The sequence below is a fragment of the Chiloscyllium plagiosum genome, chromosome 34 (genome assembly GCF_004010195.1).
Source record: "Chiloscyllium plagiosum isolate BGI_BamShark_2017 chromosome 34, ASM401019v2, whole genome shotgun sequence".
In the NCBI taxonomy this organism is placed as follows: domain Eukaryota; kingdom Metazoa; phylum Chordata; class Chondrichthyes; order Orectolobiformes; family Hemiscylliidae; genus Chiloscyllium; species Chiloscyllium plagiosum.
The window spans coordinates 22688290-22714906 of record NC_057743.1 but is presented as its reverse complement, the minus strand read 5'-3'; the positions used below and the strand labels follow the sequence as shown (position 1 = coordinate 22714906).

General features: G+C 38.0%; 1 protein-coding gene across 11 annotated transcripts in view; it reads left to right on the top strand.

The window, feature by feature from the left end:
* ubr4 (ubiquitin protein ligase E3 component n-recognin 4) overlaps nt 1-25400 on the top strand; it is a 202386-nt gene extending 176986 nt beyond the window's left edge. For all 11 annotated transcript variants that reach the window (XM_043675847.1, XM_043675850.1, XM_043675848.1 and 8 more), the window contains 14 exons: nt 3624-3731; nt 4083-4202; nt 7815-8005; nt 8356-8529; nt 8748-8847; nt 15980-16198; nt 18849-18962; nt 19419-19561; nt 20782-20907; nt 22220-22414; nt 22494-22718; nt 23772-23862; nt 24308-24470; nt 24987-25400. In XM_043675847.1, coding sequence (XP_043531782.1) covers nt 3624-3731; nt 4083-4202; nt 7815-8005; nt 8356-8529; nt 8748-8847; nt 15980-16198; nt 18849-18962; nt 19419-19561; nt 20782-20907; nt 22220-22414; nt 22494-22718; nt 23772-23862; nt 24308-24470; nt 24987-25051 — 2034 coding nt within the window. In that variant the 3' untranslated portion in view covers nt 25052-25400. The remainder of the gene's footprint in view (nt 1-3623; nt 3732-4082; nt 4203-7814; nt 8006-8355; nt 8530-8747; nt 8848-15979; nt 16199-18848; nt 18963-19418; nt 19562-20781; nt 20908-22219; nt 22415-22493; nt 22719-23771; nt 23863-24307; nt 24471-24986) is intronic.
* Nucleotides 25401-26617: the final 1217 nt, after the last annotated feature.

The window sequence follows — 26617 nt, the reverse complement described above, 5'->3', positions numbered from 1 at the left end:
AAAAGTCCAGGCTGCATCTCATCAGGTTTAGAGAATATATTGGCCTTTGGCCACATTAGTTTCCTTCGTACTTATTCTCTATCATTAGTTGTGGTATGCATTTCCTTTCCTCCCTTTGACCCTGGATTATTTGTGTTTCTTTTTGGAATGCTATTAAAGTCTTCTATTTTGAAGACTGATGCAAAGTATCAAATGTTCCCTTTTGTGAAAGGATCGCGAATGAGGTAGCTCAGATTTTAAATAATGAATAAAAGAAGCAGTAGTGATATGAAGAAAAACTTTTTCATGCAGCAAGTGGTTAGGATCTGGAATGAACTATCTAAGAGAGTGATGGAGGAAGGTTCTATTGAGGTATTCAAAAGATAATTAGATGGTAATTTGAAAAGAAATGATGAGCAGTGTTATGGGGAGAAGGCAGGAGAGCCAATGAGATGTAGTGGGCCAAATGGCCTCTTTCTGTGTCATAATTTTGAGAGTTCTAGGTTGGTAACCATAGTGTGCAAATTTAAGATATTTGGCAAAACCAAAGGCAAGATTTTTTTTGTAACAAAATGAGACATTTATGATTGTGAATGTATCATCTGAAAGGATGGTGAATGCAGTTGTACTAACCTTGAAAGGGTAACGTGGCAAATGGTTGAAGGGAAATTAACAGTGCTAGGGAGAGAGAGCAACAGAATAGGAATAATCAGTTTTTTCAGGAAGTCCACAGAGATCCAAAAAGCCAAATTGCTGCCTCCTGTGCTATGTTAAAGTTGGGGGTTGATGGGGGTGGGGAGAAGAGTTAGCTGCAGGTTTGCTTAAGTTCATTATACTTTATCATTCTAAGTCTCCACAAACAGATGCAACTAATCCAATCCAGATTATTTCTAGAGGGAAACTACTGTGGATGTCAGAAATCTGATTTTTGAAAAATACACTTCAGTGGACCAGTCAGCATTGGTGAAGAGCTAAGCTGTTAAATTCTCAAATTTATGACTTTTGATCAGAAATGTAGAAACTTAAAGATTAATTTGTAACCAAGCACAAGTCCTAGCCCCACCATTCTTTTTCTGATAAAAGAGTGGAAGACAGGAGTGATTAGAGAGGATTCAAGGCACAAAGAAATTTTAATGGGACTAGTAAAGAAATAAAGAAAGAATTGAGGAGGCAAAAATGTTTCAGCAGAATCATTGCCATCACCTATTACCCCAGAGATTGGATATTGACTCAGTATTGAGGCCAGAAGTCTGCCAACTACCTAATTGAAAGATGAGGTGTTGTTCTTCAACTTCTGTCGGACAGTGCAAGAGGCAAGCTAAGAGAGAAAATTCAAGCGGTAAGTAATCATGAAAGCTGTCAAGGTCATGTGTGCTTGCTGAATGGCAGTGTTCAGCAAATTACTCACTTAATCTGCCTTTGGTTTCCTCAGCATAAAGACTACAATATCACAAACAGGCAAACAGGGTGTCAAGATGGAAAGAGTGTAAACAAATCACTTCTTCATGTACGAGTGTTTGAGTCTCTGGACAGTGGGAAGGTTGGAAGTGAGATGCCAGGTTTTGCACTTTCTGATGAGGAGTAAATGTTGAAGTGATGGACCAGAGGATTGGAATGTTGCAGAGAGAATGGTTCCTTAATGCTGAAAGCTAATGATAGTGGTGCATTTGTATTATTTCAATGATCATATGAGTGGCAGTTATCTCTGGTGAATTATGTGTCAGGCACTTCCACCTAATTTTGATGTCAGAGAACCAAAGTACTGCATGTGTAGCATTTTCTTTTCATACCATGTGTGATGGGACATGAGAATAGATTGTGATGGGACTGTCAGGGGATTGAAGTCCTGTATCTCGGGCATTGTCTTCTCAGTAGGTCTTGTATGTTCTTGCAGAAGTTGCATGTTGCTTTGTTCTTACAGTTCTTAGTATCTGACTGTTAAATCCTAGATTTTATCCTGTTTAGTCCTAGGTTTTGAGAAACCTCCTGACATTAATAAGATCTTAACCTCTTCCCCTTTCTTGAGTTCAAAAACAGAAAAGCACCAGGCTATTCTTGTGTGTTACTTTGGAAGATAATTTACTAGTCATTTTAAATCATTTATGGCCATATCTGTAGACTGTCTTGTCAGTTAAGCGTAAGGTTACATTTGCTTTGGGTGGGATCTGTGCCTTATAAACATTAAATAGCCTCATTGTCACAGCAAATTCTGGTATGTTGCTTCTAACTGGTGTAAATTGATCATCTAGATTTAAGCATTATTTTCACGGAAACTGTGGTAACATTTATGCTTTGCTGAGCATTTTGACCAATCAAGGACTGCTTTTAACTTGCACCAAAAACACTGGAACACTCTAAACAATGCTATTGTATAGTTACTATCCTTTTGAGGAAGCACCTGCCCCAGTCTCAGTGACTAGAACACTCCTGTTCTATAATATTCTTTGTGATTGCATTCTGGGCTTGAGGCACCATACTGACTAACTATTTACAAATATATACCATTCTGTGAGACTTTCACCTCATAAGGTGTTAAATCTCCCTTTATAACCTGATAATTACTCTGACTGAAGGACTAAATAGAAAGTTAATATCAAATGAAAGTGTCTATCCAAGTTTTCTACTAAAGCATTTACTGTCATGTTATTATAACACATCTTCCCACATTTCACAATAAACAAGAGATTTTGGCCTATGTTGATTCAAAATATTGAATTGATTTTGATGTGTAAGACACTGGGGACATAGCACCTAACCTCTTGTATGAATTGAGGTATTAAATAATTATTCTGTTAATTGCTAATTATCCCTATCTGGGATCTGAATTTATCTTTATCATTCAAGTTTCACCTAGTCAGCTGTTATTTGACTATTTTTATCAAGGAAGACTGGAATTTCCTTATTGTAGAGTTAGTAATGACTTTAATTGATCAATTATATTTAATTTGGGACTTCGGATATGCTAAAGATTTTGCCTACAATGTTTTGACACTCTGAATGATGTGTTAATTGAAGAAACATGATAGTCCCATGATATCCCTGCTTTTCTCTTTCATGGAGGTAGCAAAGTTTTGAAGTAATCTTAGTAAGTTGATGTAATACGTATACCATTTAGATAATAAGTACCACATGCCAAATATAAGGTGCAGGTATTGGTTTTAGAGACTGGCCCAAATTAAGTGAGGGCTTTGTAGTCAATTATAATATTGAATATTGTGATTGCACCGTATCCCAGTTTATAAGTTAATACAGAATGAAGAACAGGAATGGTGAGGATAGGAAAGAGTGGAGGACATGAATGATTAAACGTTGGTACGAAGTACCTTACCAGATTGGTGCTACGTATCCTGTCACACTGCTGACTTTAGTCCTGCAGAAAGTGGAGAGATTTTGAGAGGTTGAGGTGTGAGCAGTTCATCAAAGTACCAAACGTGGCTACTATTTTGTGACTTCCTAAGAATGGATCCAGGCACCACAATATTCATAGTATAATTTTGAAAAAGACTGTGTAAGTTATTTTTGATAATTTGTACAGTATTTGCTGGATCACTTGAATTGTGACTCTAAGCTTATCAGTTTTAGTGCCAAGTTAAATGTTTCATAATAGTTAGGTGTGACTGAGATTGTTTTCCTATTCTCTATAGGTGCTTCTGAAGCTGTTCAGTTACTGTGTAAAGGTGAAGGTGAATCGACAACAATTGATTAAACCAGAGATGAACCCTCTGAATGTAATGCTGGGGACACTGAACCTAGTGAGTTCTCGACCTTAAATGGAATTATTGTAACTCAACGATGTTCATCAGAAATGCCCCGGAACAAGTGGAAATGTTTGGTGATGTGCTGCCTAAGTCCAGCAGCTTGCTGCTGAGTTGGTCAGTCTATTGATAGCCTTCTTTATAGAAGGCTATAAATTATGGAGTTTGAAGTTCCTTTTATTCAAACTTATGAAATAGGGTCAGTTAATGATCACCAATATTGAACAGTTTGTACAAGAACATAATTATTTGGATTAAAAGTCATATAAGAAATAAGTCAGCAAATACGGTATTTTCTGAAGTCAATTGTGTTAGTTTGCTCTTACTAAGGCATTGTTTGTATTTTAGGCACTGCTGGCAGAACAGGAGAGTAAAGACAGTGGTGGTGCAACAATTGCTGAGCAAGTGCTCAGCATCATGGAGATAATTCTAGATGAAGCAAACGCAGAGCCACTGACTGAGGACAGAGTGAGTATTGTACTAAATTCTCAAGATCCAACGATTTTTCTGTAAGTGGAATTTTGGGAATGGAGCTAGTGACAATCACCTTCTTTGGGAATCAGCACCTAGAGAAAATGAAATCTTACAAAAAATATTTTTGCAACTTTGAGCAGCCAGCAAAGAAAAGCTGTGTCCAGCACAGGTCTCTGAAATGTTATTGCAATTAGCATTGGCATTGGTACCCTTAGTAAAAATAAAGGAGGAGTGCTTTCCAGCGAGCCATGTTGATGAGTGCAGTGGGTTTGGCTATTATTTCCTCCCATTCCCCTCATACATGTGCAATGTGAATTTTACTAGACTATTGTATGGACATTCACTGGAAAGGCTTAATACATTTTTATTCATTCTTTGAGTATGGACTCTGGCAAAGCTGGTATTGACCATCACTCATCTTGGCAAGTTAAACCACCTTCTTGATTTTGTGTAATCTAGTTCATGAAGATGGTCCTGTAGTGTGGTGAAGTAGGGATTGCCTTAATTTTGAATAAGTACAACAAAATGAGATATGATTGCGGTAATACAGGTCCAAATCAGAATGCTCAGTGATTGGGGGGGTTAATTGGAGTTGATTATGTTCTGATTATCCTTCTGGGTAATGAAGGCAATTAAAGGAACTTTGACAAATAGACATCTGGTAGCACTGAACTTGCATGTAAAATGACATTTTGATTAAGCTTTTCATCTTGCAGTCATAAGGACAATTTGCAAGAAATACCAAAGTAAAAGGAAAATGATGATTGGCTGGCAAGTGAACTATAATTGTTGCCATGGGCATTTCACCAGTTAATGATGATGAGAATTCACTGCCAAACATCATACGAATTTTAAACAATACAGGTTGGTTCTGATTAGCTAAGATATGAAGGAGCCAGTGTTGTACTGGGGTGGACCAAGTTAACAATCTCACAATTTAACAATCTCACAACACCAGGTTATGGTCCAACAGGTTTCTTTGGGAGCACTAGCTTTTGGAGCACTGCTGATGAAGGAGCAACACTTTGAAAGCTAGTGCTTCCAAATGAACCTGTTGGACTATAACCTGGTGATGTGTGGTTTTTAACTCTGATTAGCTAAAGAATTGCCCTCCAAATCAAGCCAGAGAATAGATACTATGTTGTAAGTTTTTGAGTTGGGGGGTAGTTGAACAGGATCAGAACCTTTCTGTTGTGAACAGTGAAAGGAGATGCTATTTGATGTGAGCTGCTGGTCTTTGGAACATATGACCTACTCACCCCATCACACCTGCACTGAAATTCGTTGACTACATTACTTATTTTTGTGATGGACAGAAGGTCCTTTTGGCTCGGTCCCAGTAACATGTTAATGGTAAACATCATTCATGTTATTGTATAGTTGTATGTAAAGCTTAAGATTATTCTGATAGTTTCTTGCTATATATTGTGCAAATGCATGAATAGCTGTAAGGACGTCACTTTTAGTCCTGGAAAGCACCCAGTCTCCATCAGTACCCAAGGGTAATGTGTCTCAAATGCTTGAGCAGCAGATGAAGCTACTACTGCTATGCAGTAGCAACATGAACAGTGTTCCCTAATAGCATGTTGCTGCCAAAGCAAGCAGACACTCTGCCTAACACATATGTGAGTAATGTAGTCTGTGAATTTCAGTACCTGTGTCATGCCAGGTGTGTAGGCAGTACTTCTCAAAGACTGGTGGATCGTATCAAACACTATATATCCCTTTGGCTGCTCATTACAAGCAAGTTACTGGCCCTACTCAATTGAGCATGTTTGAAAATGCAACCGCCTGCACACACACACACCCCAACCCCAAAAAAGCATTAAATGTAGTTCATACATTTACATTAATACATAGCTACATAGATTTTTACACAGAGCCCTGCCCTTTGAAGACAAAAACAAGTGCCCACACTATACTTGTTCCAACTCATCCGAATAGGTGACAGCCATTCTCAGGACAACCTGCTTTGTTTAGTCATGATTATCAGATGCATTCTTCGTGGCCATACCTCTACCTATCAGAGCGCACTTGTCATATATGGGACTCAGCTCCCATATATGAATGTTGTTTTCCTTTTAATTTGGTAGCTTTTGCAAATTGGTCTCATGAGTGCTAAATGAAAAACTTTGACAAAATGTGTCTTTTTCCAGCAAACCTTAGGTGAGTTATTGCAATGTATCCTGCGGGTATTACCCATCACAACCATTGTGCACCAGAGGTAGGTGGGCTGATTTCTTTGTTCTGGGTGTTCTTGAGCTGCTTGAGTGTTGGCAGAGCTGTAGTTGTACCAGAAAATGGGATAGTCCTGACTTGATACCAGTAGATATTGGAGAGAAGTTAGGGACTTGGAGGGTAAGTCACTCACCACAGAGTACCCAACTCCTAAGAGTTCTTATAGAAGTTTCAATTGAATTTCTGGAACCTGGGCTGTTGATGTTGAGTAAGTTTGAAATTCAATGTCAAAAGGATAAACCCTTGTTAGCACTGATCATTTCCTGATGCTTGCATGGGCAATGTTATTCATCACCTACATCTTGTTGAGTTTGGGCTTGGAATGCTTCACTATCTATAGAATTGTGAAGACATCTGCAAGCAGCCCCATTTTGACCTTAATGATCGAAATATGATCCAGTAACCATGATTTGAGGAACAGTGCTAATTCCATTAGGTATGTGTTCCAATGATTGTTGATGCATTTATTTTAGGTTAGGCAGAAAAGTGATAAAATTAAAAACAAATAATTCAAGCATTTGAGCTCTGTTCTGGCCTACAACCAGAACCCATAGTGTACTTGTCCTCTGAGCCGTTAGTATGGAAAGAATAAGGCAAAAGTTAAACACAAGAAGCAACAATGAAGAGAAAAAGATTTCGTGTTTTTTAAAGTACTTCTCAAATCATAATTTTAGCTTTCATTGATGAAAAGTGTCTCTGGAAGCTTTTGAACAAAGGAAGAGAGGAGGTAATCAGAGGAGTATTGAAAGGTCGTAAGGCATATTTTCAAAAAGCAGTCAGCATTGTTTGACTGAAAAGGATGGGAAAGCAACGAACAAAGAATCATAGGATTTGAATAGAAATATAGATCGGAAGGTAGTTACTTAAGAGATGTCAGGTGCGATCATGCAAGTCAACACAGGTGCAAACTAAGATCTTGTCAATTCTTTGGGTCACAGTAAAGCATTGGATTTTTGATGACATTGAGGGTCATTGGGCAATAAGTTCAGGGACAGTAAGAATGCCACGAGAACAGTTCAGTAATAGTTCTGGCAAACAGGGAAGAAGCTGGAAAGGTTAGAACAGAGAGGCATCTGCATTCATGTAGCACATTATGCTGTGCTACCAGATGGTCTTATGTAAGGGCAGAGCATAACCAGTGAAGAAGAATGGACCAAAGTAAACTCCTGAGAAAGTGAGATAAAAGATTTTGTACAGAATTTACTCAACCATCTGAGTTCCAAGTTCATGATCCTGGCTGTTCAGGAACGCAATGCATAGGACATAGAAACGTTTCTTTGCTTTTATCGATGTATATCCTTAGAGCTGACTACTGTATTCTCTCCCTAGTTACAGAAGTCTATCACTAAATCTATCTCTTGCCACCAGGGTAACTTGCTGCTGACAGGAGACAAAGATCAGCTGGTGATGCTGTTGGACCAGATTAATTCGACATTTGTCCGTTCCAATCCCAGTGTTCTCCAGGGTTTGTTACGTATTATCCCATACCTGTCCTTCGGGGAACTGGAGAAAATGCAGATTCTTGTTGATCGATTCAAACCCTACTGTAATTTTGACAAGTAAGAAACATTTGCTGACTTGTGATTGATGATGTGCATGTGATCATTCTGGAGCCCAACACTCTCAGAATTACTTTCATACAGCTAAAAACTTCAGAGTTGGTTTGAAATTTTAAGGGGTGAGGTAACATTAACTTGTCTAATCAATGCAACTTCGCAATGCATCTTCATTTCTGAAGAAACCATGTTAGTATTGACATTTTTAAATTTAAATGTATGGTTTAAAGATTCATCTAAAAGTTTATAGCATCCAACATGGTCTTGCTTTCCCTCACTTCCCCAATTTTTCATCGTGCTATTGTACTCATGACCTTTCTAATCCTTTCTTATCTCTGTTGTTCTGTTCTTAGATATGATGAAGAACATAACACCGATGACAAGGTTTTCTTGGATTGTTTCTGTAAAATTGCTGCAGGAATCAAAAACAACAGCAATGGACATCAGCTAAAGGAACTTATCCTGCAGAAGGGAATAACCCAGAATGCTTTAGAATACATCCGGAAACACATCCCAAGTGCCAAGAAGTGAGATTCATTTGGCTAGTGCTAAATATTTAATTTTGTTTCTTTAGCAGGAAATTATTTGGGTAAATAAATGTTAATGAGAGGGTAGCTGTGAGGCTTTGTACATACCAAGAAAGGAGAAAACCAAAGTCGTAGAAATGTGTAATTTGGAACCCCACACTGTTACTGATGACTGTATTGGTGATTGGTTTTAACATTGATGTTTTTACTGCTTACAGCCTTGATGCAGATGTGTGGAAGAAGTTCTTATCAAAACCAGCTCTTCCTTTTATTCTCCGCCTACTGCGTGGACTGGCTATGCAGCACCCTCCTACACAAGTTAGTTTTGTCTTCTCTCTTTCTTTCTTTATTTTTCAATCTCTCTCATTACCTTTCCTAGCCTTTGTACATTTCCTGTCTTCCTAGTTTGCTACACTTCATTATTGGAAAGCAGAGCAGACAATTATTTTTGTGGAAAACTTGAACTCAGTAACAGGATCTCACTCGACCGTCCCAAACTGTGGGTCATGGCACTCCATGGGATCGCCAGAGAAAGTTTTCAGGGTTGCAGTGGATACACAAAGTGTGGTTAAGGTTGGGTCAGATAGAATTACAGCAAAAAGAGGAGAGATGAGGTTTGGTGAAGAGAGTGGGAATGGGGAGAACGCTCAATTCCTTTCATCTCTGTTATAACAGCTGAAACTACCTACCAAACTCCACTCAACAACTGAAAGTGCTCCATGCCCCCAAGTCAACAACTGTTGTACCTCACCCAAATACTCAGCAAGACCATACAAGTCTGAAGCATTAAAATTGAGTCACACCAGAAAATTGTTTGGGAAACACTGGCTCAGTTTCAACAAGTGGTTTGTCTGTGGTAGGCAACTTTGTAGTATAGCCCTCAAAGAATGAGCACAAGTGCAATAAAGTAAATTGCTGGAGAGAGGGAGTAGCAGTAGAGTGAGCCTAATGTCCTCTACTTGCCTGCTCAAGTCTAGATCAAAAGACCTTGATCACCTCCTGCCAACTCAAGCTGATTGTGGAACTAAAAGATTGAATGCGTGAACTAAGTTTTTTTTTCAAACATGACCTTTGCTTGTTTCTGAATATTGACATACTGCAAGGATTGGTGCTTGGGTCCCAGCTATTCACAGTTCTGCTCAAGGACTTGGGTTTGGCATTAAATGTAATATTTCATAGCTGCATTTGACACAAGACTAGGTGGAAGTGACACTTAAAGAGGAGACAAAGATGGTACAAGGGGTCTGGAGAAGCTAAGTAAGTGGGCAAAAATTGTTCAGTGGAATACAGTGTAGAGAAATGTAAGTTTATGCACTTTAGAAAAAAATAAATGCAGAGTATTAAAAGGTGAGCAGCTGGGAGGTTGAACTTTTGAGGATCTTGCATGTACTTTTTCATGAGTCATTGAAGATGAACATGTTAGTACAGCAAGTAATTAAGGCAAATGGTATGTTAACTTTTAATACAAGGACATTGAAATAGAGGAGTAAACATATTTCCTGCAATTGTATAGAACCTCAGAAAATCTTTGTGGAGCGTTGTGTGCAATTTGGTCTCCTGACCTGTGGAAACATGACCTTAAAGGACGTGAAATGAGCGTTCACCAAACTAATTCCCAGTATGGAGGGATAATCCTATGAAGAAAGAATATGTGCATTGGGTGGTATATTTTCTTGCGATGTAAAGAATGCAAGAATCAAGCTCAGTCATGAAGTATGTTCAAGAATTATGAAATCCTGCAGTGCAAAAGAGGCCCTTTAACCCATCAAATCTGCACTGTCAAAAATGCACTGCTACTTACACATTGAATGCGTGAACTAAGTTTTTTTTTCAAACATGACCTTTGCTTGTTTCTGAATATTGACATACTGCAAGGATTGGTGCTAGGGTCCCAGCTATTCACAGTTCTGCTCAAGGACTTGGGTTTGGCATTAAATGTAATATTTCATAGTTGCATTTGACACAAGACTAGGTGGAAGTGACACTTAAGGAGGAGACAAAGATGGTACTAGGGGTCTGCAGAAGCTAAGTAAGTGGGCAAAAATTGTTCAGTGGAATACAGTGTAGAAAAATGTAAGTTTATGCACTTTAGAAAAAAATAAATGCAGAGTATTAAAAGGTGAGAAGCTGGGAGGTTGAACTTTTGAGGATCTTGCATGTACTTTTTCATGAGTCATTGAAGATGAACATGTTAGTACAGCAAGTAATTAAGGCAAATGGTATGTTAACTTTTAATACAAGGACATTGAAATAGAGGAGTAAACATATTTCCTGCAATTGTATAGAACCTCAGAAAATCTTTGTGGAGCGTTGTGTGCAATTTGGTCTCCTGACCTGTGGAAACATGACCTTAAAGGACGTGAAATGAGCGTTCACCAAACTAATTCCCAGTATGGAGGGATAATCCTATGAAGAAAGAATATGTGCATTGGGTGGTATATTTTCTTGCGATGTAAAGAATGCAAGAATCAAGCTCAGTCATGAAGTATGTTCAAGAATTATGAAATCCTGCAGTGCAAAAGAGGCCCTTTAACCCATCAAATCTGCACTGTCAAAAATGCACTGCTACTTACACTCGGCCCAAAGTCTTTATATGTTATGATTTTTCAAGTGCTCGTCCAAGTACTTTCTAAAGATTGAGGTTGCCTGCCTTGAGCATTCCAGATCCCAACTACCCTGTGGGCGAAAATAATTTTCCTCATATCCTCACAAATCCACTTGCTTTTCACATTAAATATGTGCCTCCTTGTTCTTTACCCTTCAACTAGGGGAACAGTTGCTTTCCATTCACCCTGTCCATGCCCTCATAATCATATACATCTCGATCGGGTACCCTCTCAACCTTCTCTATCTCCAAAGAAAACAACCTGAGTTTATCCAGCCTCTCTTCACAGCTGAAATGCTCTATCCTGGGCAACTTCCTTGTGATCTTTTGGACCCTCTCCAGTGTAATCACTTCCTTCCAATATTGTGGCCTAACCAAAATTGTGTAGAGCTGTAATATAATTTCCCTGCTGTTATGATTTATGCCTAGACTGATAAATTAAGTGACCTGTATGCTGCCTTAACTAATCTATTAATCTGTCAAACCACCTTCAGGGATCTGTGGACAAGCATCCCAAGATCCCTTGTCTTGTTACTTTGTTCCAAATTGCATCACCTCACATTTTTCAGGGTTAAATTCTGTCTGCCTCTGATATACCCACTTGACCAACCTGTCCATATCTAAATTTTCACTCAACCTGCTGACCAATCTTTGTATCACCCTCAAACATATTTCTCACACTACCCCTTTTGCATTCTCATCTATCATCATTTATGAATATCACAAACAATAAGGGACCCAGCATTGATCCAAATCAAACACCACTGGACACCAGCCTCCAGTCATAAAAATAGTCTTATACCACTACCCTGTGTCTTCTGCCACTAAACAACTCAAAATGGACAGCGTAGTGCCCCACCCCCACTCCAATGACCTTCACAAAATGGTGACTCAGTCCTGTTGGATGATCCTTCCCTGACCAATGGCCCAGCCTTGGCAAAATAATGACCCTCACCAACCTACTGAAGATGGTGAACTCACCACCATATAAACACACCTTCCCCACCCCCAAGATAACCTGACCTTTTCTGCTATCTTGGAATTCCTAACCATGACATCAGCCACAATCCTCTAAACTTGCTTTCCACAACCCTATCTAAATGCAACACCCCAGCAGCCCCCATGTAATCTGATGCTCCTTCATCTGATTGCTGCTAAAAAAAAAGTACCCCTTCCCCTCAAACATTTAATTTCTCACATTACGTTGTGCAACCCCCCCAAAAAAACTAGCCCTTACTATTAAAGCCTCTCCTCCCCCAACATTGATCAGCCCTGACCTTCCCCCAACTCTGCTGCAATCTCTCACGATCAAGTCTCTGAACAATCAATTTCAACAGGATAACAGCATAGAGGGAGATCAGGATAGTGCAGGAGAATGATGTTCAAGTGGAAGATCACATTTTTATCTCATTGGATGGGGGAATGGCTCATGGGCTGAATGGATTAATCCTACTTTATATGTTCTTCTGCAACAATATTTTATGAAGCAATCCTTTTGAATCAGCAACTTAATCGCCATACTTAAAAAGCAGCACAAAAGGGGACCTAGAAATTAGCATTGTTAGGAAGCAGTATGCAGCTGTGAGAGAATTTCTAGCATTGTAGCAGTAAATAAGGTTGCAGTGGATTGAAAATATGGGTACATCAAAGATATTGACCAGAGATATTTACCAATCAAGATTTCTGTACTAAACATTGCACTTTATCTGGCATTCCAGATAGCATTTCATTTTCTTAAATCTCCAGGATGAATATTTCACTATAGATCAGTACTGAGAGGTGGTTAATGGGTCTACTGGAAGAGGTGAATGTGGTTTTATGGAAGGGAAGCCATGCTTTACTAATTTATTCAAGTTCTTCATGTGGATAAAGGGAAATTTATGGGTGGTTGCACTTGGAAGCTAAGTGGCAACGAGCCACATCAAAGGTTATGACATAAAATATGAGCCCATGATTGAGGGTGGATACAGGATTTGTGTAGCTAGCAGGAAGCAGAATGTAGCCACAAATGGTTGATTGAAAAAGCGCAGCAGGTCAGGCAGCATCCAAGGAAAAGGAGAATCGACATTTCGGGCATAAGCCCTTCTTCAGGAACGAAATGTCGATTCTCCTTCTTGGATGCTGCCTGACCTGCTGCGCTTTTCCAGCAACACATTTTTAAGCTCTGATCTCCAGCATCTGCAGTCCTCACTTCCTCCTCCCAAATGGTTGATTTTCAAGTTAGCATACCGTAATGAGTGGAGTGCCACCACAATCAGTATTCGGACCTCAAAAATTTATAGTTTATATCCAACACTTGGATGATGGGATCCAATGTAGAGTTTCTAAATTTGATGATTTCATAAAGATAGGTAGAAAAGTATGCTGAAAGTCAGACATAAGATGTCTGTAATTAGGTAGGTTAAGTGAATAGACTAATGTACCAGAAGGAGTCATACATAAGAACATGTAAACTTGTCCACTTTGGCATGAAACATCAAAAAGCAGTATACTTATATGGAGAGAAATTGCAGAAATCTGATATGTGCAGGGATCAAGATGTCCTGGTATGAATTGCAAGAAGTTAATGTGCAGACACAGCAAGTGATACAAAGACTAATTGTATTTTGTTGTTTATTCCAAGGGAACAGAAATATATAAGCAAGGATGTTTTGCAATAGTTGTGCAGAGCATTTATTAGACCATATCTGGAAAACTGCTTAAAATTTTAGCCTCCTTGTATTAGAAATAGTTTAGAAAAGATTCACATAGAGGACTGCAGGGATGAGGGTGTTATGTGGAAATGTTTGAAAGGTTTGGCCTGTGTCCCTTTAAGTTGTACATGTGATTTTAGTGAAACACAAAAGGACCCTGAGGGGACCTGACCGACTGAAAGGATGTTTTCCCTTGTGGGAGAGACTAGAACTAGGAGAAGCGGTTTAAAAATCTCCCATTTAAGACCAAAGTGAGGAGGTTTTTTTTGAGCATTGTGCATCTGTAAAGCTTCCTTTTCTAACCTTCTGTGAAGGCAAGATTGTTGTGCATTTTTAAAGCAGGAATGGATAGATCTTTGACTAACAAGGGAGCCAGAGTGTAAAAGGAGTGGATAGTAATGTGAAGTTGAAGCCACAATCAGAGTGAACTTGGGGGCTGAATGGCTTATTCCTGCTCCTAATTTATACCTTCATATGAATAGTTAAGAGTCAAGTACACATGGAAAAATGTACTTATCTCACTTTTTAAGATTAGAATCAATCTAAACATCATGGCATAGACAGAGAACACAGGGAGCTAACACCTTCAACATATTGTCTTGCTATCACCATTGTTAAAAGCTAACCTGACAATGCAACTTATTAAAAAAAGCTTTTGTGATTTACACATGAAAGAAGTGAAACTATCAAGGTATTCTAACAGATGAAAGGCTTAACAGACAATCAATTTTTCAATGTATAATTTCAGTTACATCACACTGTAAATTTTTGCTATAAATTCTGTGTGTTAAGATTGAGCTCTCCACTACCACCTGATGAAGGAGCGACGCTCCGAAAGCTAGTGTGCTTCCAATTAAACCTGTTGGACTATAACCTGGTGTTGTGTGATTTTTAATCATGTGTCAGTGAAGTCATGGTGAGCCAAAGGACCTCTTCCTGTGCAGCACTGTTCTTTGTTTTTGTGATGTAGGCATAGCATATTGGCTGGCTCGCAAGCAGAGAGGCATTAATGGGCCTTTTCACATTGGCAAAATGTAAAGAGTGGTGTGCTACATTGATCAGTGCTCAGACCTCGATTGTTTTCAATTTTAGATAAATGATTGCGATGAGAAACATTATTTCTGATTCCCAAATTTGTTGATGACACAAAGTAGGAAAATAAACTGTAAAGAGGACTGAAGCTACAAAATGAAAACAATTGATCAAATCAGTGGCAAAGATCTGGGAAATAGAATGTGATGTATGAAAATGTTAACTATACGTTTTAGAACAGATTTATGGATCATGTTGTCATAACTCCCATGGTTAGATTTGAATTGAACATCTACATTACCAAACTAGGACTATGAACTCTGTGTCCATTATGATATAGAGTAGACCAGAAGTCAGATATCCCAAAGTGAAGTTATGCGGTTTACTGGTCAAATCTCAATTTGAATACTGCATTTCATTCTGGTTACACTGGAAATATGAGTCCCGAAAGCAAGGAAATAGTTCCAAGGATAGTCTCAGTATCAGATGAAGAAATTTGAGAAATCCTAGAGCTTCGAGTCCTAGAAAGTGAATGAGATATTTCGTGAGCTGCTAAGTATAACAAAAGGTTAATTCTGAAACATACTAACTCCCCAGAATGTGTTGACATATTACTAAGTCCATTGTATATCTTAACTGTTCCATGAGATTTTTTTTGACCAGCCTATCAGGCATGTTCTAACAAACCTTCAGAGCAGATGGCACTTGAACCTGATTCTCTGAGTTCAGAGGTAGAGACACTTTTACTGCATCACAAGAACCCCATAAACTCTCCCACTACCATATTCACAACACTAACCCATTTCAGATGTGCTTCACACAGTACGCGTTTAGTTGGAAAGCTGAATGAATGGTCCCTATAAGGATTGAGAGATGAAAATTCCTCAGGGTGATCTCCACATGAAAAGAGTGAAATTCCAGCTGGTAGTGTAGCTGTAAATGATTACTGTAACTTCTTAGAAAATGCTGGGTAATAGGTGAAGATGCCTAATTAATGAAAAAAATTTCAGGTCTGTTATGTTAATATTAGCATCTGTTTATTGCAAACACTGGAGCCTAGGCTGTTACAATGCCTGGTAGCATCTTAGAGTAATTTTTCCTTTGTACGTTTAATTATCAGATGTTAATTGGAACAGATTCCATCACAAACCTACATAAACTGGAGCAGGTTTCCAGTGATGAAGGCATTGGTACACTTGCAGAAAACTTACTGGAGGCATTACGAGAACACCTAGAAGTCAACAGGAAAATTGAAGCAGCCCGAAAGGAGACACGAGCAGAAAAGAAACGGATGGCAATGGCTATGCGGCAAAAAGCATTGGGCACTCTTGGAATGACGGTAAACATCGAATGTATTGAAAATAAAGTTCATGAAAGTCGGATGAACATGTTGGTTGGGACTACAGCTTAAGTAAATATCAAGATGGCCTGTTTCCATCTTGTGATTGCACTGTATTTCTAGTTCCAATCCCTTTTACCCACTCTGTTTCCATTTAACTTCCCTTGATTTTACTTGTCTTTCTAAACTGTATTTAAGTTTTTGACATGGTCTCTGTTTCAGTCATTAATGTTGGTTGCAAATCTTCACAAATACTTTGAGTAAATGTATTCTATTGACGTCTTCATAAAAAAATGAGCACAATACTCCATTTACTGACACTTAACTCCAACTGCTGCATTTTTCTGATTTTTGTCAACCTATCAGAATTCATTTATAGTTTCCTATCGTTTTTGGATTCAATATGGAACCTAAATGCAGTAAATACTGACAACCCAGTGCACTGTTGCAGGTGCTATTTTTCAATAAAAATATTAAACCAAGATCCATTCTGACATTTTGGATGTTTTGTTAAGGGCATTATTTGAGATACCTTTGAAGAGTTCTGGTATTCTGGCCAGTATTTATTGCTCAGTACTGATTTTCCCACATAGTTAAAAACAATAAATTAGCTGTTAAGTGCTTTAGGACATCTTGAAGTCAAAAAAGTGCTGTACAATTGCAAGTTCTTTTGGTCCTATCTGGTACATGGTCTTTGAAAACAGCTCTTTGAAAACCCTGAACATCACACTGAGTGCGTTTCCCAATCTGTGTCTGCCACCTAGTTAAAACATTCATTCAGCTTTGCCAAACACATCCTGTTTTCTGAAATCTATTTTGGTTGCTTCCAATTACATTGAATCCAAAATTTCCCTTGCCATGCAGTAACTAAACTGGATACATGTACATTATGGAGTTCATGCTCCAACACACTCAAACACTTCTCGGGCCTCCGCTTTGCCTTCCCCTGTTTCACTCTCTATCCTTGGAGTTGTCCTGCCATACGTGATGTTCACTCTCTGTTTAGCTAACATTTCTAAAACTTTTAGTACATGTTGGGTTATTACAGTTTGAAATATTTGTGGTCTGTGAGCTGAATACTTTGAACAAACTGTGAGCTTCCTCCTTTGGCATTGGTATAACTTGAAATTAGTAGATTGCTAGATGAACAAATAGATGGATCTCATAACACTAGCAATCATACATGTTCTCAACTTAACCTTTTGTCTGTATTCATGCATATTGCTGATATTTATACAACAGACAATTATTGGATTCCCCACTTAGTTTCTAGACTTGCAAGTATTACAGCCCATGTGTTGCTACACTAATGACATCATTTAGCATCTTCAGAGTTGTGTTGAACCTGGTCTTACAGCTGGTATGATCAGTGTCTGCTAACCTCTCGCGTGACGTGAATTCTTTCAGTGTACATTTAGCCATAGAGATATACAGCATGGATCCAGACCCTTCAGTCCAACTCATCCATGCCGACCAGAAAACCCAAACCAATCTTGTCCCACCTGCCAGCATCCGGCCCATATCCCTTCAAACCCATCCTATTCATATACCCATCCAAATGCCTCTTAAATGTTGCAAGCCTCCACCACTTCCTCTGGCAGCTCATTCCATACCTGTACCACCCTCTGTGTGAAAAGGTTGCCACTTAGGTCTCTTTTATATCTTTCCCCTCTCTCCCTAAACCTATGCCCTCTAGTTCTGGACTCCCCGATTCCAGGGAAAAGACTGCCTATTTACCCTATCCATGCCCCTCATAATTTTGTAAATCTCTGTAAGGCCAACCCTCAGTCTCTGACGCTCCAGGGAAAACAGCCCCAGCTGTTCAGCCTCTCCCTATAGCTCAAATCCTCCAACCCTGGCAACATCCTTGTACATCTTTTCTGAACCCTTTCAAGTTTCACAAGATCTTTCCAATAGGAAGGACACCAGAATTGCATGCAATATTCCAACAGTGGTCTAACCAATGTCCTGTACAGCCGCAACATGTCCTCCCAACTTCTGTACTCCATACTCTGACCAAACACCTTCACTATCCTTTCTACCTGTGACTCTACTTTCAAGGAGCTATGAACATGGACTCCAAGGTCTCTATTCAGCAACTCTCTCCAGGACCTTATTGTTAAGTGTATAATTTGTAAATCTTTTCTGAACCCTTTCAAGTTTCACAACAACTTTCCAATAGGAAGGAGATCAGAATTGCACGCAATATTCCAACAGTGGCCTAACCAATGTCCTCTACATCTGACTTGAAGATTGAGAGATGATAATTGGGAAATGGATTATTTCTGTAGGGAGAGCACATGTAACTGAACTGTGATATTCACTGCATTTGTGGTAATATTTAGAAGTGTTCACTTTGGAAGATTGGCAAAAAAGAATTCCAGAACAACTAATTGATAAAATGTTGTAATTATTAAGTTTATTTTCTTTCAACCAATAATAAATATTTAAATTGAATCCCAGGAAAAACTGTAGTCAAATTTGAAAACTACTCCATTGTCCACTTTCATGTGAGCAAACAGTTGTAAGATGAGTTCTGAAATGCCTTAATGTAATTCGCATGTTGCTAATTTCCAGGACGCTAAGTGATTCATGATCATCAGGCTTATGGACATCATACATTAACATCATACATATTCTTTTTCAACAGACTAATGAGAAAGGTCAGGTGGTCACCACAACAACATTACTGAAACAGATGGAGGAACTTATTGAGGAACCAGGTTTGACCTGCTGCATTTGTCGTGAGGGTTATAAATTTCAGGTATGCCTTGTTTGCCCGTAAGAAATGCACTTTTTTATACAGTCTCATGATATAGGTGTCTGCTTTTAGCACTCAACAGAATTATTCTTGAATATTGCTGAAAAAAGAATGTCTTGTTGAAGCTTTATGTCATGCACTAATCAAGGCAATTTGCGCAGAATACCTCTGCAAAGAAAAAAACATGTATACTTTGAGAGGAGTGTGATAATGGCAGAACGGCCAAGTTTTCTTTTAAATGTTAAACCAGGAAGGTTGTCTGTGGTCAAGGCATTTTGAATCAAAGAATGGCTGTCACCTATTTTGTTGAATTAAAACAGGGAGAGTGTACACATACTATTGATTGCCGTAAGTGAAAAGCTTTGACGAAATGTATCTTTCTTTCTTTGCCTTAGTTCTAAGTTCTGTACTACTAAGCAACTATTTATATAGAATGATACTTACTTATTTCTGTTACAGCCAACCAAAGTGTTAGGAATTTACACCTTCACAAAACGAGTTGCCATTGAAGAGTTTGAGAACAAACCACGAAAACAGCAGGGATACAGCACAGTCTCACATTTCAATATTGTCCACTACGATTGTCACCTTGCTGCAGTCAGGTACGAGTAACCCTTACCGTTTTACTATTTTTGGTGGTAAATAGGTGAGATTTGGTAATAAATTGAAGAAAGCTTTCTAAATGATGAGTGAAATAGTCATTGGAAAGCATAAATATAAGGTCATTAACCAAAAGGACAAATTAGGGCAACTTTCCAACACAGTGGCTTGCAAGGATATGGAATATCTAATCACCACTATTGGAAGTAAAGTCCGTAGTGATGCTTGTTATATATTTGAGAAGATTCTGGAGGAAGGGCCAAATCGAATGGCCTGGTGTGAACTTGAAACTTCAGCCATCAAGTCCATAATAGATACAGCAACAGTACTGAGCTGATTTAGGAACATTGCATGCTGTGATTTTAAAAATAAGTGTGCGGACTCTTGTGTTTCTGTGCCTGAGGTACTTGATCATTTGAATATTGCAATTACATGGTTAATCAACAGGGGAGCAATGAATCAATCATAGCTTATTTACTATAGTTTAAATTAGTGAATAGAAATATTCCTTCTACTGCTTTAATTAATCTTGTATTCATTGTACTTAAATAATCAATGCAGGAATGTAAAAACCTTCTTAAAATAACAGGGAAGGCATGTGAAAGACATTTGGTAGATCGTAATTCATCCTTTTTGTAAATTAACCATGTTTTGATTCTGTTTGTTGCTGAAATCATATATCATAATCATTAGGTTATGTTTATGCAGGTTTTGTTTTGAAATAAATAGCCCTCCTTCAATGAAAGGATCTGTCCCTACTCTGTGATTTTATATAATTACTAACGAGTCTTCTATGACATGGTTCAGAAGAAATTTGAAGTTGGATTGGAGGTTTTTTAATTATCAGGTGGAGTTTGCCGCCTTTAAAGCCATTGCTCAACTACTTCCCAAAAATTGGCAAATCAAGATAATTATAACTGTTTGCATATTCCTGGGAACAATTGTGGCTGTTCTGTAAATTATAGGTTTTGAATCAGGAAAATCTAGTACAAACTAAAATGACTGGTTTTCCTAATGCTTTAAAGTATATTTTACGTTTACAATATAATATAGTGGATCTAAAATTGATAGTGTTGTTTATATTTGGTTCATACATTTCTAATTAATTCAATACTGTGATTTGCTAAAGGGTATTACTAACTTGATATTAGTCTCAGTACATTGAGGGTACCTGTGGTTACTGCTGATGAACTGGTTGATTTTAGTGAGTTATCATTTCTAGGCTGGCACGTGGTCGGGAGGAATGGGAAAGTGCTGCATTACAAAATGCAAATACCAAGTGTAATGGATTACTACCTGTGTGGGGTCCACAAGTACCCGAATCAGCATTTGCCACGTGTTTGGCAAGGTAAGAGAATTAATTTAAGTAGAGAACCTAGGAACTGAATGAAATTTGCTAATGTCTCAATATATGGAGGCAGATGTAGCAAATATTGTGTAAACCACACGTAGTTATAGCAACACTGGAGGATGAGCAGTCAAACAGCAGACACATCTTAATGCAAAAATTGTGCAGTTATGTATTATGTAATAATGTAAGGTACTGGTAATGTCGTCAGAGTCCCAGAGGACCATACGTTTGCGCTGTCATAAGAGAGAGACAAATTGTGGTAGTTTAACCTGAGGGTCACCACACCTCAGGTGAAGGGACAGGTTGAGAAGGAGAGTCCTTCATGATAACCTTAACCAACATGAAATTGAACCCATGCTCTTTGCATCACTCTGCATCTTAAACCAGCTCTCCAGCCAACTGAGTTAACCTACTATGCAATAAGCAAAGAAAATATAATTGTGGTGTTATATAAGTTATTTTAAAAGGGTAATTGGAATTCTTAGTTTAATTGGAGCAGAGATTATAAAGGCAAGCAGCTAAAGTTAAATTTGTATAGACTTTAATTAGAAAACATATGGAAAACTTTGATAATTTTTGGCACTTCATTACAGAAAAGATATGAGCCAAGAGATTTGCATCATGGATTCACTGGGGTGTTGCCAGGGTGCAGAGTTAAGGCTATAAAGACAGCTTTGAGAAGTTAGTTTAAGTGATGTCTTGTTAAGTATTTTGCTAAGGCAGAGAGTAGTAGACTATTTTCAGTGTTTGGTGGGAGGATAAATTTTAAATGATAACAAAAAGCAATAGAGTGAAGGTTAGCCATTAGATAGCCAAATGAGAGATTTCTTGAATCAGCCCTCATTAAATTAGAGTTCATTTATGCAACTAATTAATTACTTTTTAAAAGAGTTAAAGAAGAAGTAACTTGTTTTTATTAAGTATCTTTCACAATCTCAGCAAGCCTTAAGGAGCCTCACAACCAATTAATACTTTTGAAACAATCACCCTTTTGTAGGCAAACAAAAGGTCACCAATTTCCACACAGCAAGGCACCACAACAGCAATGAGAGATGTTCCTATTTAATACTCATGATCAAGTTAGAAGGCTACTATTGGGTGAAGCTGGCACTTGATGAAGTATTAAAAGCATGAAGAGTGAACAGGATATTGGGATTAGACAAAGTCGCCCATGAATCAAAATCATGCAGACTTGAGGCAAATAGCTTGTTTGTGTGTGTGAAATTCAGAACTGCATTCAGATATTTTTTGTGGGATCCAACTACTTTGGTTGTATATCATATATAAATGAGCTTGTTTGTAATTTCAGGCATAATACATACTTGCAAGAATGCACAGGCCAACGTGAGCCCACCTACCAGCTGAACATTCATGATATTAAGCTACTGTTCCTGCGTTTTGCAATGGAGCAGTCATTCAGTGTTGACACTGGTGGAGGAGGCAGAGAAAGTAACATCCATCTCATTCCATATATAATGCATACAGTCCTTTATGTTCTTAATACGTAAGTGCCGTAAATTCTTAATTGAATTATGATTGTTTTTGAACTGCAAATAAATTGACATTATACGATCATATCATAGGACCCGGGCAACATCCCGAGAGGAGAAGAACCTACAGAGTTTCCTCGAACAGCCAAAAGAGAAATGGGTTGAAAATGCTTATGAGGTTGACGGACCACACTATTTTACCGTCTTAGCATTACACATTTTCCCACCTGAGAAATGGAAAGTGACCCGTCTTGATTTTCTAAAACGTCTCTTGGTCACAACTCAAGCAAGGAAAGCATCACCAAGTGGCTCCAACAAGTAAGAGAATAAACAGAGAGGCAAAAACACTAAGAACTTTCATGAGTAGCAAACGTGTTAATATGAAAATGTTTACTTTCAGCACTAAATTCATCAGGAAAGTGTGACAAGAGAACTTCTCCATGTCACATTGTTATAGTCTGAAAAAAGAAAATATCACTTTTATTCAATCTCCACCTAAACTTAGGAATCAACATCATCCCTTGAAATAGAACAAGATCCCAGTACTATTTCCTTAAAAGCAAAATGATCGTTGGTCTAAGATTAGCAGACTAATTTGGATTCCAGTGACATTGTATTTTTCACACAAATCAAATGTCAGTCTCTTTCTCCAGTCTATCATGGTGTAGAGCATGTTTTTCAACTTCCTTACATTTGAGCCTATCCTGTGTAATGTGAAGCTCTATGGAATTCAGTGCAGTATTGGATTAATAAGAAGGTTGGGGTATTTTAAAGCTTCCTTCTAGTTAACCTTCCCATCAAAGCCATTTTTCCTAGTTTCAAAAAAAAACTCACCCTTAAAGCCCTTCTACTAGTAAATGAATTGTCCCATCTAAGTCAATTTCTTGGTTACTCTGGTCAGTTATATTTTGAATAGTACAAATGTCTTTCATTTTATTATTTTGCTGAGTAGACTTAGTTCAAACAAACGTTTTCTGAAAATTGAATTTAACTTTCACAACATTTTGTTTGTATCCTCTGGTCCTTTACTGTTTAGTATCTCTGCTTGTGGAAATCACATTATTATGGGAACGCTAAGTACAGGGGTATCCTTTTGATGATTTATACTGGCTGTTTTGTTCCAGGTTTTGTTCACATCACTGAGTTCCTCATTCTCAAGTTACCTGTCCACATCCCTTTTAAAATGATTTAAGGAATCTGTGTTATTTACAGTAATTTATAGTGTGTTGACGTTGAACATGTCCAAAGAGTAAGGAGGAAAACAGGTACTTTTGTTAAGCAGTATGTTGTTAACCATTCTACTCTCTGCTAAGGACTAAGAATTAGTATTTTAGATTTCTTCATATTTTAATGAAATGTCTTGATTTTTAGATTGTCTGACAAATCTGTGAAGGAATATGCTGTGTACCGCCCCGTGCTGCTCTGCTGGGGATTAGTGGATCTTATGTATGGAATATTTAAGGTAGTATGTGTGTATATTGTTTTATATAGGGTGATGGGGAGGCAACACAGTAACCGGTGTGTTCTGTATGAACTGATCCTAAGCCTGCTGTGAAGGAGTTCAGCGACTCCTCATAAGGGAGTCAGGATAATTTAATTAATCAGTTCCCCTAACAACTTTGTAACACAAATTGAAATCAAATCTCAATTCAAACTGGATTGGCAATCAGAAAGGTGTATGTTAGCTAATGTATGGTTTGACTGAATGATAGAGATTGAGATGAATTGTCCTCCGAGTTATGTTACATCACTCTCCCATACGTTCATTCGTTTTGCATCTAATGCTGCCTTCTCCTCTTCTATAAACTGTATGATTTATATTTATTTAGTTTCATAAGCAAGGCACATTATTCACTCCTCCTGCATTCTGCAGTTCTGAATTTTCTTTTTATACTTTGCCATTGCAGAAGGTTCCTACAAGTAACACAGAGGGTGGCTGGTCCTACTCTCTTGCTGAATACATCCGACACAATGACATGCCAATCTATGAGGCAACAGACAGATCTCTCAAAACTTTCCAGGATGAATTTATGCCTGCTGAGTCATTTGCTGAATTTCTAGATGTTGCAGGTTAGTATTTAAATAAATGCTGTTCCTTCCTCCAGACTAATATAACGCTACTGCTGACCTTTGTCCCAAACCAGTAAAGCAGTTAAAATTGCCTCTATTTACTGGGTCTTTGAGATAAACTGTGTAGTTGAGTGTTTAGCTGTTTCAAGACATTTGTCTTCAAACTTGTTTCCACAACTGGATAGCAACAGCTTCAGTTGATATTCTTTTAGATCATGGACATCAGACAATAGTAAATTTGAATCTTAAGCTTTCATATTCTCTATCTGACTGAGAGATTGAATGGGATGCTGAATTCCAGCAAGGTGGTACATCTCTGCAACAATAAATGTTGTAACCAAAAAAAAATCAGGCTGATCTGAGTTGGTATTCAGGCAAATCTGGTTATTCACATTCATCAAAAAATGTCTCCAACTGTTTTTAATACAGTTAATGACTTTTAGTTGTGATGTGTTATTCTGCAAAATCCTACAATGACCACTCAATCCGTAATTCTTTTGTGTTCACTTTCTTTAGGTCTCTTAACAGAAGTTGAAGATCCTGACAACTTCCTAAAAGATCTTCTTAACTCCGTGCCCTAAAATGTTCCAAGCTCATCTTCTCAAAAACAAAGCTGATATTTAACTCTGTAATTTTAGAAATATTACATTTGCATTTTGACTCTTCGAAAGCAGTTGAAATTATTTTTGCCTCAGTTCTGCAGCACCTGCTTCTTTTTGTGTGTGAAGCATTCTGGATTTAAGGTTTTAACGTACTCGTGTACAGAGGAATAATACTGGAATTGTCATTTAACCTGACTGCATGGAGTACATTTGGTTTACTTTCTTATTTTGTTCTTGTATTCAGTATTTCACAGTAACATGTTGTGTATTTAAATGTTGTGTTAAAGCTCTAGTTCACTATTACTTCCAATAAAGTTAAATCATGATCTTTCTTGAGGTCAGTCTGTATTTGGTTTAGTGTTCAGAGTCAAGCTAACCTTGTTCAGCTGCAGCTGATGATTAGGACTTGTGTAAAATTGCTTATAAACAAAAAAGCAAATAAAATTTAAAATTGTTTGTAAGGGCCCTCTTGTGGCTCAGAGGTAATGTCCCTCCTCCTGAACCAAGATGCCCACATGCAAGTCCTACCTGCTGCTGAGGTGTGGAATAACATCTCTGAACAAGTTGATTAGAAGATAAGTTAAATTAAAAACAAAATTGCTTGTAAATAAAAAAAATTAAAATTCAGTTTTAAAAATAGGAACAAAGTAAAGTTGCTTGCTAGGCTCTTATGGCATAGTGGTAGTTCCCTAACCCTGAACCAGGAGTCCCGGGGTCAAGTCCCATCAGCTGCAGAGCTATTCAATAACATCTTTGAAAAGGTTGATTAGAAAAATAGATTAGCAAGAAATAAATGGCCCTCTTATGACACAGTGGTGTTGTCCCTCCCCCTCTACAGGCAGGGCCAGGTTCAAGTCCTGCCTACTCCAAAGGTGTGTAGTAACACCTATGGACAGGATAGTCTTTAAAAAAAGGTTACTTTTTAATTTAAAATTGCTTGTATGTTGCACAGTAAATGGCAAAGCTCCTTTTACCGGCCCAACAAGCAAATTTCTCATGAAAAATGCTAGAATTGATGATAAATTCTGAGTGTTAATTTTCACTGAACTTAAAGATTAGCTAGGGTTAATGTCACATTTGAAATGTCCACAATTAACTGGTTCTCACACTAGTAACAACACTTCTAAAACAACAGTAGCATGCATTTAAATACAGTGAATCTTCCAGGTTTTCAGGAGTGAAGTCTAGAGGAACCTAGTACTAAACCATAATATAAAAACAAAACATTGTGGCAGCTACAGACCTGAAATTTTGTTTTAAGAAGTCTTGGAGAAACTCAGTAGGCACTGCAGCATCTGTGGTGAGAAACAAAAGTTAATGTTTCTAGGCCACTAGACTTGTTTTCCTATTTTGAAGAAGTCATATTGGACTTGAAGCTTTAAACTCTTTCTCTCCACAGATGCTGCCAGAATTGCTGAGTTTCCCCAATATTTTGTTTTAAATTTCAGATCTGAAGCATTTTGTTTATTGCTACTCAGCTGCTGCAATGCAGAGGGACACCAACAGCACACATTCAATTCTCTCAGTCTTTAGTCACCATGAAAG